The 16,722-nt window shown below is 40.7% G+C and overlaps 1 protein-coding gene across 9 annotated transcripts in view; it reads left to right on the top strand.

Annotated features, from left to right (window-relative positions):
• Window positions 1-402: 402 nt before the first annotated feature.
• Window positions 403-16,722, top strand: part of R3HDM1 (R3H domain containing 1) — a 51,835-nt gene continuing 35,515 nt past the window's right edge. For 7 of the 9 annotated variants that reach the window (XM_066190371.1, XM_066190376.1, XM_066190374.1 and 4 more), the window contains exons 1-6: window positions 403-490; window positions 1,347-1,557; window positions 8,516-8,557; window positions 9,012-9,101; window positions 14,406-14,520; window positions 16,616-16,694. In XM_066190371.1, coding sequence (XP_066046468.1) covers window positions 1,387-1,557; window positions 8,516-8,557; window positions 9,012-9,101; window positions 14,406-14,520; window positions 16,616-16,694 — 497 coding nt within the window. In that variant the 5' untranslated portion in view covers window positions 403-490; window positions 1,347-1,386. The remainder of the gene's footprint in view (window positions 491-1,346; window positions 1,558-8,515; window positions 8,558-9,011; window positions 9,102-14,405; window positions 14,521-16,615; window positions 16,695-16,722) is intronic. The other 2 variants (XM_066190375.1, XM_066190379.1) reach the window with 1 other exon arrangement.

Consider the following 16,722-nt stretch of genomic DNA (forward strand, 5'->3'; position numbering starts at 1 on the left):
CTGCTTGTTTATAGAAACCCAGTTTCAGGAATGCCAACAGAATGTTTATTATGACTGCTTGTTAACCCTGCAATGCAGAAATGTCTTGGACGCCCAATGAAACTGTTACTGCTGCTAGAGAGAGCGAGCATGGATATGGCAAATGCTGGTTTCTTCTTTCTTTTCTTCTTTTTTTTTTTTTTTTCTTTAAAATGACTATTTAAGCTTTTAGGTGTCATCATGTTCCATCTCCCCTCCCACAGCAAACGAAAGTATCATGCATTTCCTCTGTTGATTTTCAGGCATTCAAAAGGGATGTTCTTGCTGATCCAAGACCAAATAGTTCTGTCCAGGACTCTACACTGGGGATAAGGACATGGGACTCCTCCTGCCAGATCCCAGATGGTTCATCACAACTGACATCTTGGCTGACAACTGTGAAAAGGATCTTCGGATTATTCTATTCTATTTTTGTGGGAGACCACAATCCCCAAACTCTAGGACGTATCAGGTATTAAATCAAACACTAAGCTTTTCCATAACATTACTGGATTGTTATTTGTTTCTTGTGAAGGAGTTTAGGCATTCAGATCTTACTCTTTATTTCTTGTAGGAAATAGAAAATCCTTGGGTTTACACCTTGCAGTAGCTGAGTAATGACAAGGAGTTGTGTTTCTTACTTCCTATGGAAAATTTGAGGTTTAATCATTAGTTATCTTTATCTAGTATTTTAAATTATTATTATTATCAATTGTAATTGGTGATCATGGTTATTATCCTAATTACCAAATTGTTTCTTTCTTCTTTGTTGCTTTTGAGAGAATGTTTAATTTTATTAAGCCAAGTTTTGCTGCAGTTTGCAGGTGAGATAATTCCTGCATTCAGAACTTGTTCAGTTATTACCTGTCAACAAGGAAACTTTAAAAGTTCATGAAATTTTTGCATGTTTGCACACTTGGGGTATTATGATTCATCTATTTACTTTCAACCCTTTTAAAATAAATCTATATGTAATTTTCTTTTCCTATGAGAAAATCTTGCCTTGTTTCTGTTGAAACCTAGTTTTATTTGGAGTATCTGAATGTTCAGGTGTTTATTTTTAAAATGTGGAAGAGAAAATCTGTCAGTGTTATCCAAGAGTGTAGCTCTTAATTCTCGTCTGTGTAGATGTCTGCTGTTACAGGCCACTGATAAAAGGGGTTAAACAAAAATCACTCCTTCTAATACAAGACAGGAAAAAGTGTCATAGCAGAGGGGGGATCCTTTTTGCAGCAAAATCATGTTTGTTTTGGGTAGCTGTTTAGGTGTGGGTGGCTTTTTAATTAATTTTAAATTACTCAATAATTCACTTTTTCTTTGTCCTAAAGGTTCCATATTTCTTGTAGAATTTTAAAATAACCTTTTCTAATGAGGATGTCTGATATTCTTACTGTAAAAGATGAAACTGATGCAATGAAGGGTTCAGAAGCTGAATTTAAAGATACAGAGCCAGTTGAAAACCTAAAAAAATCAGGAAGTCAGGAACAGATTGAAGTGGAAAAGGATGAAAATTGTCCTGATAACAAAAACAATATGCCGGTAAGAAGCTTTTTGCTTTATTTTTCACTAGTGTATCATGTTAAATAAATTTGTGCCTCATTCTCCATTCTCTTGATCTTCCTCTTATATGTTTCTTTGGTACAGTGAGGAAAACTTGTCTGGTTTTAGGGAAGCAAATATGATGATTATTGCTTCCTGTCTCCTCCTTTGCCCCACTTCTCTGTTTATGCTCACGTCAACATGACTCAGTCATTTTTAATTCTTTAAAGGAGGTGAGTGGTTTTGCTGGGAACCAGAGAATTGGCCCATGTCTGTGTTTCCCTGAGCGCACATGTGAAGTCTGTCATGGTAGCAGAACAAGGAACAAACTCAGGCTGGCTTTTGCTGCTGCTGAACCCTGACAGAGTTTGGAGCTGGGCTACCTGTGCTGAGTGTTGCTGCTTAGTACAAGGTGCTGCAGCTCAGCTGGGCCTGTCTCTTGACTGTTGCACTTTACAGGTGGCTCAGGTGTAGATTTTCCAGCAGAGCTGTTCAGCATAAGGCTGAAGTCATCAGCTGTAGGTAATCCAGATCCCCGGGAGCCAGAGGGATCCAGAGCTCCTGAGGTCAGCAGGTCTGGGAGCTGCCCCAGCCACCACCTGCAGAATGAGCTGGGGAGCATCATCCTGCCTTGGTGGGCAGCAGATACTCCCTGCACCTTCCCTTCTCTGATCTTCAGTGCTTGACAGCTTGGACTTTTAGGCAGGAAGGCTGAGGCAGTTCCTTGTGCACACGTTGAAAAGCTGAGGCATAGAAATGGGTGGTGGCTTTTGCAGGTGGGAGAAGTGAAGTTCCTGTAAGGAAGTCGTGGCATCACATTTCAAGTGAGAAGGAGGCAAAGCAAATAGTGTGAAAATACCTTGTGCCAATGGAGAACACGGCGATAAGGAAGGGTTAGGAATTTGTGGCAGCAGATTTAATACCTCTGAGATGTAGGTGTGGGACAAGAGAGCTCACTTCTGGCTGAGGCTGCCCACCTGGTCACTGAGGACTGCAAGCAGCTCACATGAGGGGAGGAGTTCAGGAAAGCAACTGAAAATTTCAGCCACAACCTACAGAACAGACCAGATTTGTAAAGGGAAACACAGAAGTTTGTGTTTGGCAAAAGATATAGTTAGTTGTCTATAGGAATTTTTTGTCTGTGAATTAATACTAAACAATTTTTTAATAGAAATCCTGATCGGGATCCGAGGGATCTCTTGTGGTTGCAAAAACAGGACAGTAGCTTATTAGATTCTTGTTATTGAGATTTGAGTAAAAGGTTCTTTGGGGAGTAGTTTTGTTCAAGACTAACAATTCAGTATTCCACTGAGTGAAGTAAGCTTTATCTGCTGTGTTACATTGCTTCCAGATAAATCTTGTAGACCACTGTAGTAACAATAGTTTTACACTTTAATATCTGCTGGCTTTATTAAGGCTGGCATCAGTGTAAATAGATAATTTTATGGAAAAAATAAATCCTTGAAATGAAATACTTCTCCTGTAACACGAGAAATAGCTGCTACTGAAAAGCTGGGAGAGTCTATAGCTGAGCTGGTATTTTCTTTAATTAATGGAATATTCTAGTAGTGAGCCTTAAAAATTAACCTACGCTTTAGTTATTTTCATACAGTTCAGTAATTTGGAAAAATCTCATTCACATTTTCTCATTTAACGAATTTCAGTGCGGAAATTTCTATGAGACTCAAGTGGCAAATAAGAAATAAGCCTTCCTGCAAACAACTGCTGCTGTCTTGTCAGGGTGCAGAGGAATGAACCTGCCAGTGCTGCCAGAGGCTCTGGGTTGGCAGGGGGTTCATTGCTTGTTCAGGAGCAAGAGCTGATGCCTGAAATCATTATCTCATGTCCACAAGATGAGCTGGACACTCTGGTGAGGGCTGGTGGATAGAAACAGCTCTGCTGTCAGTGCATTTCGTGTGGAGTCTCCATCAGAATCAGAACACTGCTGCTGCGTGAGCAGTTCAATTAAAAACCAAGGCTGAGGATGCAGATTTCCAGAGTGGCAGGAAGACAGACAGTTACCAAATGGAACCTGGCTACTGTGAGCAAGCCCCTTGCAGCAACTGAAATCTGCAGAAGTTCATGTCACTTGCACTGTGGAGGCTGCCAGTGCAAATACATATATATGTCTCATATTTGAGGATTTCTCTTTCAAAGCATGTTTTATGCTAAAATACAGAACAAAAATTTGGGGTTGTCCATAGTAAAAAACTCTTGTGGAACAGTAGCAGTCAGCAAGTTTTTAACTAATGCATGGTTTAAACAGTTTGAATTTCAGTGGACATAGTACTGGTCATTATTAAGTGCAGGTTAAATGTTACTGTGCTGGTGGGAAAAAGAGCAAAGAATTTGCTGAGAAATGTTAGAAAGGATTATCAGAAACTTACTGGAATTTGTTGTGTGCTGCTGTTTACTGAGTGCATCAGAGGATGGGTTAGGCGTGGGGGTTGTGTGGGGGTTGCGTTTGGCTCTCCTCCCTGGTGGCAGAATAGGTTTGGTACCTACTGATAAACTATGGTCACATTCCTCCCTACAGTTATCACTTCGTTTGTGACTTCTTTACAGCCACGGAAGAAACAGGCTGTGATTTTTCCTCTGTCTAAACTTGACATGGGTTGAATTCAGGCATGTTTCTGCAACTGCACAGTTCAGAAACTGATGGTTGCATTTTGAAATGTGGTTGTAAATTCCAGATTATTTGGAGGTTGTGCTTTAATAACCATTTGGCTGCTGTGTCTGCTGTTGGAGGTACAGCGTGAATGAGGAAAATACCTAATTAGAGTACATGGCCAGCACTCCAAATTTCTTGAAGCAGTGCAAAAGTAGTGCTGTTGATACAGTGAACATTCTAAATTGCATATTTGCAGTGAGGTTCAAGTGTCACTTAAATGGCACTGGGGACAAGAGGCACTGTTACGGGAAGTATTTTCACAGAAGTCATGTGCACATCAGCACTGTGGTGGGTTTGGTGATCAAAAGGGTTTTGGTTCACCAGGCACTGTTGTCTCCCACCTGTTCATCTCATCCAGGCCAGGTGACAGCAGGTGAATTCAGAATTAGCTGGAAAACAGGGTCTGTGTTGCCTCTGTCTCTGGGTGGTGAGCCAGGCAGTGTCATCCACTGTAAGGACAAAGCTGCAGAAAATACTGACAGATTAAAGATCCTGGCTTTATCCTGCAAGATAGTCCTTTATGTTTATTATTAGCAAGACTTCTTCTTTAAAACACGAAACAGCCTCATGCCATGAGTGCAGGGTTGTGTGCATCTACTGTATGATAAAGGCAAGGCAAATGTTAAGTGAGTATAACTCTGATTTTAATTTAAAGCTAATTAAGCTGATATCCTTGTCCTTTGGGGCAATTAGTTTTTTGGGGTTTTGTTACTTCGCAACTTGACATCTTTCTTCCTCCAAGTATCTTCCTTCCATGCTAGCACAAACCTTGAGCTTCTCTCTCTGTTTCACAGCTGAGGTTCTGTGAAGCCTTTCTTTGCCTCTTCCCCAGCTGTTTTGGTCTTGTCGGGATTTACCTGTCTTTGTTTGCAAAATATGTGATGTAATACTTCTGAATAGATCGATGATTGGGTAGATTCGGTTCTTCTTGAGCTGCCTCCATGTCGAAGGGTGAAACTGTTTTTCCATCAGTCATCCTCTACTGTGTCATGGAAAATTGCAGTCACTGCTCACTAATGCAAGTAACCATGGACCACACTGTTCCTTCCCTCAGCATTACAAAGCTATCCATGGTTCTTGGGGCTGCAGCACTTGACTGCATTTAAAAATGAGACCTAATTTTGCAGAAAGGTAAAAAACTGAATGTCCTTAGAACACACTTTATTCAGGTTTGTCATGTTGTGCCTATCCTCAGAAATGCCCAAATGGCACTTCAGAAATAGAGCCCCTTCTCACAGAACCTTTCACACGTCTGAGTTTGCCATCTTGTGCCTGACCTGTTTTTATCCAGCTTGTTTAGACAGCACAGTGATGATAGAGGAAGGCATGTAACAGCTCCAGATCTTTACTTTGCATTTAGTATACGTGATCTGGTGAGGTACTTAGGAAAAAATAAAGTAGGCAAATACTCCTACTGAAAACCTGGCTATTTATATGGTTTTGATAAATGCTGTCTTACTTCCCTTTTTATTTTGCAGTTGGAAATGTAGCATAGTAGTTGGTCTTAAAAGTTGTGTTGGTGGGGTTTTATCAAAGGCAAGAACCTAATCATTATTTTCATTATGCAATTATTTGCAATACTTGCTTTTAAATGATGTCTTGAAATCCTGCCCATAATGGCCATAAATAGGGCTTTCATTAACACAGTGTTTTCTTAAGGCGGTAAAAATCTTTGAGAGTTGCAAATATAAAGAAAAGAAATTGCCTAATTTGCACTCACTAAGGATTGCATATTCCAAATTAGCTAAAAATCTTTTTCAAAAATGGGGGACATAATGATGTTCTGTAGGAGCAAAACTTAGTAAATGCAGAGAAATTAGGACAGATAAAATTGATGGGCCTGAAAAGAGAGAAAATGTGCATTAACAGCTACAATGTTAATGTTCCAGTGGAAGTGGTGTCATGCTCTGTCAGTGTGGTTTTGTCCAAGAGGGGATTATTGGATTGTACCCACCCATCTTCAAGCCCTGAGAGTGCAGTCACCGGTGGTGTCAGAGGACTTTGGGTTTGTACTTCCAGGCCAGCCCGTGCACCAGCTGTGCTCACCTGAGCTGTCCCTGCAGTCCTGCCCTACCAGCTTTATTCCAGTGATTCTCACCTGCCACGGGTGTGGTGCTTACTGGGTGTGGTGCTTACTGCTCGCAGTCACGGCTGCGTCCTGGGGGCTGGGATTTTCTGTTTTGGCAGCCTTAAAGTCACACAGGAAAGCCAGGAATCCACACCTGTCACAGGGCTATGGGACAGGGCAGTTGTTTCTAGATTAGAAGCCTGAATGTGATGGGTGGAGTTATACTTGTCTCATCTGTGAGGGAAAACCTCCCTCCTACAGTGGCCCCCCAGCTCTTCCAAAAACTGTTGGTGTTTAGTCCAGCAACCATTTCTTCTCTTTTGTTTTCAAATCACTCTTAAAAAAACTGAAACATGTGTGATGTGTCTAATTAGTGAGCGGTAGCTCAATGTCCTGTATAACTAGGTTGAATTCCCTCTTGTGCCCTATCAAATCTGGATCTGGGGTGTTTGCTTCCATATATTCTTTTGGCTTGTGTACTGGCTTCAAAGCTTGCACAATTTTGCAGAAGATAAACAATTGCCTGAGTATAGATTCTTTTGCCTCTTGACAGTGAACTGGGGACTCCACTGACAGTCCTGATGTGACTTTTAATTTGCACTACTTGATTTGAACACACCTAAGCTGATTGAGGCTGGAGTAATTGATAGGAGCTTGGGGAATCATGCTGTTTTTGAAATGTAGTACCTTGGTATAACAGAAACTTTGTCAGGGATGTGCAGTGCCAGCTTTCAGAATGCAAGGAATGCTTTCAGAGGAGATGGTGGAAAGGAAAACGTATTTTCCCGTAACAGAAAAACTCGAAGTCTCTGTGTGGTTCCAGGTATGGAAACAGCAAAACTCAGAGTCTGAATGGTTCCAGGAATGGAAGCATTTGAACTGTCTTTGCTGCTCAAAATCTCAGCAAGCTTCCTTTAAAAAGCTGGTGGTGAGTTCAGTTAGTTTTCAGTGCAGCTATTTAAAATTCTGTTACATAGTGAAACGAGCTTAAATGAGCTCCCCTTCTGCTGCTCCTCAGCTAAGCTGATGCAACATCCAATCTCGACATGTGGGACTTGAGGAAAATGAGAGAAAAAGCAGTTCTGCCTTTACATGGTGGAGCTCTTTGCTGTAGGTGAGATTTCTTTTTAACGATGTTGTGTGTCCCGCTAAGAAGTTCAGGCACTTGATAAACACCTCATGTGAGCTAAGGCAAGGGGAGCTGCATTCATGGAGTCTTCCAGTGGAGTTTCTATTCAGTTTCCTTTTTAAAGGAGGAAAGATTGTCCATTCAACAACATTTGAAATTGCATTACTGATGTTAATTTCTCCTTACAAATATTAGGCCTGTGCTCACTAAAACCAGGTCTGTTAAAAGCTTGTCTATTCACCAGTTTCAGTTCTCCAGGGAAACCAGTACTTAAATTATGTGATGCCACTCTAAATGTTTCTATTCTTGTGCTACTGGCAGTGAGGGTTGGGTTTGTTTTAACTGTGCAGTTAACAAATCATTAAATGCTTTTGTTGATTCAAATGTACCTTTCAGCTGTGCATACTGTAGTAAAAGCCTGGTAATTTTTTTAAGGAACAATGGTTACAGAAGAAGGGCTTTGGGAGGAAAAAGCATATTATTGCATAATAAGTTACTGAAATGGCTCTGGGAGGAGAAAAAGCATATTAAGTTATAGTAAATTACTAAATGAAAGGAAAAAAAAAAAGATCAGTAGCCCATTTGAAAGTATACTTCTGTGGGTCCCACGATGAAAGAAAAAACCCCATGTGTTTTAAGCTGCTTATGATAGGTCATCATCTGTTATCTGTTCCTTCGGTAGAGGAAACACTTTCCTTTTTTTAATATCATTTCTCCAGGTAGGTTTCAGGAATAGGAAGAAAGTTAATAAAAACCATGTCATGTTGCCAAGGAAATTAGGAAACAAGAATTGAAAGTGTAGGAGCTGGCTGAGAGAGTAAACTGCTTGGATGCCGCTGAACAAGGCTAATACTTGGTTTCTGTAAAAGTGCTCTGCTATGTACTGTTGATAAAAGAAGGAGGGAAATCAAGGACAAGCCTGATGAAAGTGGGAGAGTGCGGAATCCTCAGCCCAAAGCAGCTGCTGTTCCTGTCACAGATCTGCCCGTGTCAGTGCTAACTGTCAAAGCTTTCTCTTGTAGAGACTTTTGCATTAACACACTTGTGCCACTGAGCTAATGTAACCCTTCTCTGTTGTGCCTGTCGCCAGCGGCCAGCGCAGCCCTTTGCACAGACGGCCAAAAGGTCCAAGGTACGGTAGCCGCGTGTGCTGGCATGCGAAGGGAGCCCTTCATGCTTGGTGCAGCTTCCTTACTTTGTGCAAAGTGCCTTTAGTTTCATTTTTTTGGCATCGTAGCTTTGTTTTATTCTGTTGGATTTTTTTTTTTGTCTTGCCTAGTTGTCTGCTTTTGTGATTTTGCCTTTATATTTTTGGTGGCTTTTTATTGTTACGGAGAGAAGCACTTTCCCAACGTTTCATTTACTTTTCTTTAGATGTGCTCTGTTGTGCTGGTAGTGCCTTCAAAAGCTGCAATTGCTTGGGTATTTTCATCCTAAAGGGAATTTTTTATTCTACTGAAAACATTAAAAATGCAGTTTTCAGCCATTTTGTTTTTCATATAATGAATGAAAAGAATAACTGCTTCTGGTATATTTATATTATCTTTTACAAGCCATAGATTTTAATTTTACATACTTTCCTTTAGTCAAACACAAAGTTAAAGTTAGTTCGGAGCCTTGCTGTATGTGAAGAATATCTACCACCTCCCACAGCTGAAATATCACAGGACCTCCAGGTAAAAATCACCTTACTGAAGTTTCTGGAACAATTTCAAGTAACTTGTTGTTCAAAAGAAAATCTGTTCGGTATTCTTGAAATATGTGGACGCCATGTGGTTTTAATATTTTTTTTTTCTTTGAATACTGATCTAATAGAGGTGATAATATCAGGAGCAGAATTTGCTGCTTTGCTTTTCTGAACTCTACAAGTTGATACCTGTGGACAGAAAGAGGAGTTTTGTCAGTTCTTTTAACTTTTTAGTCCAGCAGTGCACTTGAGGGTCTCTTAAACTGCTTAAGTGCTGTTCACAATTTGTAGGACATTGTGATTAGTATGGAGCCTATTTTATTGGCTTCATATATTTTCAAAACGGAAACAGTTGTGATTTTTGGTGTTGTAACTCAATTCCTGCATATTAGTCCCAATTGCTGGCAGCTCTGTAATACCTGCCTGAGGTATGTCTGAATTAATCTATTCAAATTATAGAACACACTTACAGAAGTTCCTACATGCTGAACAAAATATGTAAAATTATTTCAGAGAATTTAAACAAAATCCAAGTTTCCTGACTTTACCTCCACACCAGTCTGTATTTTCAGAGCAAAACCCTACTGCTGGCTTTAGCTCTGTGCATGAGTGAGGGCCATCAAAATGCTGGTTTTGTTCATGCTTATCAAAGCAGAAATGGGCCTTTGCTGTTATTGAAAAGCTTCTAAACCGTGCTTTTGTGAAAAGTCTCACTTTGGTTAAGAAAGAAGCAGTAGAAAGCAGGGTGTGAAGGGGTTTTTCAGGAGAGGTGGCAGTACAGTTCTGAGGAAAGACGGACATTTGAGAGCTCATGTAGGTTTTTGTCAAGCTAATTAAAATTTTTTGAGATTGAAACAGTACCTGGGGGAGGGGGGGAGGGTGTTCCTTTGGAAAAATAAGAAAACAGTATTTTTGTAGGCTTTCACTAATATACCAGAATTTGGAGTGTTGACTAGAGGAATTCAGAAACTTGGCCTGCTACCATGATGAAAATCTAAGTCATAGTTTGAAATAGGTTGCAGAGTGAAAGATTAAAAGCCAACAGAAGAGTTATTGATGTTTACTATGATTTAGGGTCCTTTTGTAATGTTTCCCATAAGATAACAAAATAGACTGAGGGATCTGGTCAGGCTGAGTTGTTCAGTCTGAAGCAGTGGGGTTTAACCTTCTCAGACGCTGTAGCAAATTACAAGAAGACAGAAACCTGATGTGGTGGACTGATCATCTGTGGTACATTTCCAACATGAGAGGCATGAGGATTTTCCAGCCTCCAGCACTACACAAGACCATGCGTTGAATGGTTTGAAGTCAGACATTTATAAGGTGGCATTTGTGGCCAGGTCCTCTGGGAATCTGTCCCTGGCTCTGTGCTGCCAGGTGGCTCTTGAAAGGAATTCTTGCAGCAGCAGGAGGGATGTCAAGGCTGGTTCTGCAGAATGAACTGAATTGTGTGATAATTTAAGGTTTTGTACAAAAGGAATACCAGAAAGCAGATTGCCTTAAGAACATAATCAGAGCTAGCTGTGAGTTTTCTTTGGAAGCAGTAATGTAGGAGAAATGGCTTATGAATCCCAATAGCTGTGCAGAGAAATGATTGCGAGAACAAATTTAGTTCTTCCCTGGAGGGTGGAGAGATGTGTAGGAGAGTTAGAAGTGGGAATCTGTTACGAGTTCTGATGCTGGAGTGCACATCCTGTGGGGCACAGGTCTCCCATGACCCTCTGTAACAACTCAGGCAATTTCTTCACACATTTTGCCTTCTTTCCCAAACTATCTTGGGAAAGCATGGGAGAGCTCTTCAGTCAGCTGCTGCAGTTGGGATTAACGCCCTGTACTCTGAAGCATTAATTGTGCTTGGGATGTGTGGGAGGTCCAGTGGCTCAGAGAAGGAAGAGCCTGCCTTGCACAGGTGTCCCTGGCAGCAGGAGAATCACCTCTGATGCTTCCCCTCCCTGGAAGAGTCACTGCTCCATTGTATCCGTGATTGCAACTAAAAAGTAGCTTCCAGTTTAGCGTTAATAGTAATGGATTTTGAGACACAGGACAAATTAAATTCAGGATAATGTTGCTGATGAAATTTGAAGAATCGCAATTTTCAATTATTAGAAAGTGTTAGCCTTGATAAGATGAAAATATATATGTACTTAACTAGGGAGTGGTGTGAGTTGGGAATAACTCCATGGTTTTGTCCACGACTGTTCAGTCAGCCCTTCACACCAGCAGCTCCAGCAGGGTGAAATTCCTGACACAGGTTGGTGCAGGAGGCACTTAGCAAGGCACCACTGGCTGCTTCTCCTCAGGAGGCTGTGATGGAAAAGGGTGACAGACCAAAGAAATTGTCTCAAGCAGATCCGTTTATTTTCTGATCTATGTTTCTATGTTCAGTTGTAACATGAAGCAAGATGCTGCTTCTTCCTGAGAAACCTAGATAAGAGCCTTGCATATTTTTAATCCTTGTTAAAAAGCACTGGCAGCCCTTTGCTCAAAGGTGCTGTGAAAGTATGAGCTTCCAAATTTATTGTGAGAGGAAGAACATAACTGTGATATATTTGATGTTTTATCTTTGTAACGCTAACTCTATATTCTCTTGCCATCATTTGTGTGAACATCAGGTTGTTCTGACTCTGTTTCAATACAAAGTACAAGCACTAGCAAAGGGTGATCCAGTTCAGCCCTTTTTAAGGAAGAGCTGTTTTCATATGAATGACAGTGGTTATTATGAATAACAAGTAAATAAACCTTCAAAAGGCTGAGCTTTGCAAGCAAAGTAAAATAACCCAATGGAGAGGGAGTGGGAGGAGAAGGCAAGGGGCTGTAATGTTAGTTTCTATTGACTTCTGTTGGTTTTTCTGGTAAAAAGCCCAACCTCAGCATATAGGCCTTCGAGAAATATTCTTACCTTTTTCCCAGATGTGTTAAGCTGGCAGGATTTATCAGGTTTTGATGGTTTGGGGCATTTTCCTGTTGGGCTTTTTCTTGTTTAATCAAAATTTGGTGACAATTTCCTCTTCTACAATGACAGCTTGGGATAGGTGATCCAAGTTAGCACGAGAAGTCTGTTCAGTCCAAACGCCAGCAGAGAGAGACCTGCTGCAAACAGGGTGGGATTAAGAGAGTTTTATAGGGGAAGAGAAGTTAAAAGATTTTTCTGCAGCTTTCCAGTCAAGTAGGTCATATTTAATTAGATGCTACAGTTTTTATAGCATGAAATCACAAGAAAGTGCCCTTTGGTACCCCGTTCTGGTGTATCACACTTTGAAGTAGAGCTGGTGGTAGTAGCAGAACTGGCTGTTCAGATGGTGATTCCTTTTTTTAGCTCTTGTTGGGGAAGGAAGTATGAAAATGATTACTTGCTGAGATCCTTTGACTAAACTGTTGCTGTATGCATTAGTTGGAGTGAGTTTAGAAGTTGCAGTCACTTTTCTAGTGAAGAAATATCAGACTATGAAAATTTCCTTAATTTACTGATAGTTTTGTGGAGTGTTCTTGTAACATGGAGGATAACACATTGGTGAATCCAAGTCAGGAATCATTTCTTAATAGGACAGAAACATTTCTTTCTCAAATGAAGGTTACACAGCTCCTTGGTGAATGGGGAGCGTAGCGCATTTTGTAGTGACAAATACATTGAATTTGAATTTGAATTACATTTGAATTACACGCAGGTTTATGAGGCAGGGAATACAAAGACTTGTTCTGGACTCCTTAAGGTTTGTAGCCGAGTGAATTCTCAAGACTAGGAAAGAGTCAGATGAGAGAGGTCCTGGCTGGTGACTGGGGATGGTATTTGTCAGATGTGGTTATAGACCCTGTCCAAAGCTGAGAAGGTTTCCTTCACACTGAGATGCTGTTTAGTGGGTGTTCATGAATTAGGAAGTTTCATTGGGACATTTAGTGTGGGAACAAGTCATAATGAAAGGGTGAGCTGGTAGAACTCTCAGTGACCATTTTTCCCTCATCTGGAGAAGTTGCTGCCCCAAAGCTGCAGCTGGGAACTCGCGTTGGACAAAGGCTGGGTGGTGCAGGGCTCCCTCTGTGCCGGCACAGGCAGGAGTGGCTGCAGGCTGGGCTCGTGAACAGGCTCCAGCCTGGTGGATCCTGGCTAAATTTAACTCTGGCTGCATTCCACAGCTGAGATCAAGGCTGTGCAATGACACAAGAGCAGAGCTTAGAGGAAGAACATGGATGTGGGTAAGAACAGGTTTGAGGGAAGAGTGAGGACTTGTGTGGGGAAGGATTGAAGGGCAGAGGAGGGATAGGCAAGAGTGCATGAGGGGCAGTTCTGTGGATTGGGAAGGGTTAGATGTTCTCAGGAATGTGGAGGTGACAGCATGGACTCAGTTGGCTTCTGGGGGAGCAGAACTGACATTTGAAGAAGTTAAAAGATGACAGGGGAGTGTGGCTCTGACAGGACTTGGCCATTGCTCCCGTGGGAGTCCCTCAGGCATGGTGACTCCACGGCTCCCGAACTCCTTGGCTCTGCTGTCTGAAATGCATTGGTCCTCCACTGACAACCTCCTGAAACAGTCCAGGGACATGAAGAACAAACTGCAGTCTTGCACTGCTCAGGGTGTTTAGGGAACCATTATGTCACTAATTTCAGAGGGAAACTTTTTGCTGTATTTGAGAAACAGGTTTTATAATAGTTCACCCACTGGTATAAAACCACAGATTTTGAGGTGATTGCACACAAAGCTACTCTCTCAAAATACACAGGAAGTTATGAAACTAAGCCTTGATGACAGGTCTGCAAACTTTACCTTGATATATTGTACAGTAAATATTTCCCCTTTTTTGTGGATCTGGAAATGCTGGTCTGTCCTAGAAATTTTTGTTTTGTTTTGTTCTTTCTTGGTATGAACCAAATCAAAATTTGAAAGAAGCTTTTACAATAAAGAACTGTGAAGAATGGGGAGGGGAAAAAAGTATTGTGGATGAGATGTGACTTAAAAATATAGACAGTATAAAATTTATACACCTGAAAAACTGGAATATTTTCTTACGTGGATGGAGTAAGATACTTTGAATTCATTGTGCAATAGCATTCAGCACCTGGAAGCGTGTGTAAATTCTAAGATGTCTGTGGTCCTTTCTATGCCTTCTCTGTATTTTCTGATTTTCTGATAAATAATTTTGTTGTGTGGTCACATGGAACACATGTGGCATCGTAATATGTAAACAATTTTTTTTGGTTGTTGCTTAATTATTTTGCAGGCAATATAGTACAGAACAGTTCTCCTGCAGGTATTGCCTGAAATAGTTTCTGTGGTGACTGGTTTTTACTTTTTGACAGGAGAAAATTCAGATCCAGTTGTCACAGTCTTTTGAAAAAGAAGAAAAACCTGCAAAAGATGAATCAGAAAAGGAAAAATCCAGTGATAAACTGTCCAGAAAAATGTTGTCAAGAGGTTTGCTGTCTCTCCTTGTGCTTTTCAATATACTGTATAGATAAAGAACAAATGAAAATACAGTTTGGCTTCCAGGTCTTCATTGCGTAAACATTGTTGAATTTTTTTTGCAAATGAAGCAAATGGATCAGACACCTTTGAGCTGGAGAAGGAATTAGTCCTCAAGGAAAGAGAGCTTTAGAGACTTCATCAAACACTCCAGCAAATGCTTTTCCTTTCTCTCCTGTGCAGAGCAGCATAAAAAAGCAGCTGTGTTGTCTCAGTTGTGTCCAAGTGTTCTTTCAGCTGACTTTATGAGTCAGTGGCAGCTCCTGTCTTGTTCCTGGGCTTTGTTGTTACAGGACTTGTGAAACTGAAGAAAAAATGGCACAGCTGCCTTTGTACTTTTTCTGATGCTCATTCAACAGGCGTCAGTGTTCTCCTTTGTTTATTTTTTACTTTTGATAGTATCTAGAATTTTTTTGGTAAAGTTTTGGAATAAGGATAGAATTACATAAATAAAAAAGACAAGGATTATGTTTTCACTTAAGTATTCCTGCATTCTGGGTTGAAGTTATGGTCCATGTGCTGAAAATCTTGTGTTTTAGTCTGAAAGAGAACTGTGAAATCAGTGACGTAAAGCAGTTTTTGTCCATGCTGCCTAATGCCTCCTACAGGTAGAAGACTTTATGCATTTAAGGTGGCAAATCATTTTACAGCTCTTGCTTTCAATATCCAGAGTGTTTACCTAGATATCTTAGTTCAGACAGAGTATAGGAAATACCTTTAGAGCTGGAGTTCTTTTTAGAGACAAGTGGCACTTGTCCAGCTCATGTCCTGCAATTCCATACGGCGTTCCTCGTGTGGAATGTCAGTGCAGCCTGTCCCACCTGCCAGCCAGGTATTAGTGAAACAAAAAGCACTGGGATGGAGAACTTAACCAGCATTTATAAATCTCAGTCTTTGAAATGATGCCTTAAACACCACCCCCGAATAGCCAACAGGTCATGATGGCGGGTTGAGAGCAAAGTGACAGAATGCTTTTGAGGAAGAGTTCTGAATTCAACCGCTCTCTCCTCCAAAGGTTAATTACTTCCCATTATAGGATGTGCCAAAATAGAAAATTATGGAATTTTAGCATCAGTTCTAGTAATTACAACTAAATCATTGCTCACTTGCAAATTAGAAAAATTGAAGTAAATAATTATTGAATCTTGACGTTTTTACCAGGGGTACCTTTTTTTGCCTTCTCCTCTTCAGAGTCAAAAGTAATTCCAAACTCTAAGTGCTCAGACTTGCTGGGTTTCACTTAAAATCTCTGGGCAGCTGGAAGAGCTGGGACCTGGGCATAAGTTTGAGTTGTGCCTAACTAAATTGAGACTAGGTTAACACATAAGTAATTCCTGGAAGACATCTAGTTCCAAAAATACTGTTCCAACACCTGTTGGTTTGAATCCAAGTACCTAGAACCTGAAGGTGTTCATGTAAGGGAAGATTTGGGATTGAATCATTCCTTTCAGGGACAGATTTTAGGGGATAGTATATAACTGAATACTTCCTTTCACTGAAACCAGAAAGGAGGGAGAAGGTTGAGACTTCTTTTTGAAGACATCTAAACATGATGTTGTGCCAACAAAACCCAACAGAACAAGGATTTTTAGTAATACAAAGCCCCACCTTGAGATGGTTAAACTGTTACATTCTGAATTACAGAATTTCTTTGGGCAGCATCCAGTAGTTGGGTAGATGGGCTGCTGCTGCTCCGCAGATGTGTACACACACTGCAGCGTGGGGTAGTGAGAGAATGTGGCAGGCTGATGGAGATCAGGTCCCTCGAGGTGATACCTGCTTCACAACATACAGCCAGTTGTTAATAGTGGCGTTACTGAGAATTCGGCTTCTGTATTACCCTTGAATTAGGGGATAGTGCGTGCTGGGTTTTCTGTTTTGTTTTTGACTTTGGGCCTTTTTCCTGGAAACTGGAAGCATTTAATTTTGGCAATAATCTACTTAATGGTTCTATTGTATCGATCCATATGTAGTATGTTCAGCAATAACTGGAAAACAGCTTCTTCTTCTTAGAGTGTAATTTTGCTCTTTTCTCCCTTACCCTTAGATTCCAGCCAGGAGTATACAGATTCCACTGGTATAGATCTTCATGAATTTTTAGTAAATACATTAAAAAACAATCCCAGGTAAGAATCAATAATGTCAACTTCATGT

Source organism: Chamaea fasciata, unplaced genomic scaffold (genome assembly GCF_029207755.1).
Source record: "Chamaea fasciata isolate MVZ Bird 193981 ecotype frontalis unplaced genomic scaffold, bChaFas1.0.hap1 SCAF_8, whole genome shotgun sequence".
NCBI lineage: Eukaryota > Metazoa > Chordata > Aves > Passeriformes > Sylviidae > Chamaea > Chamaea fasciata.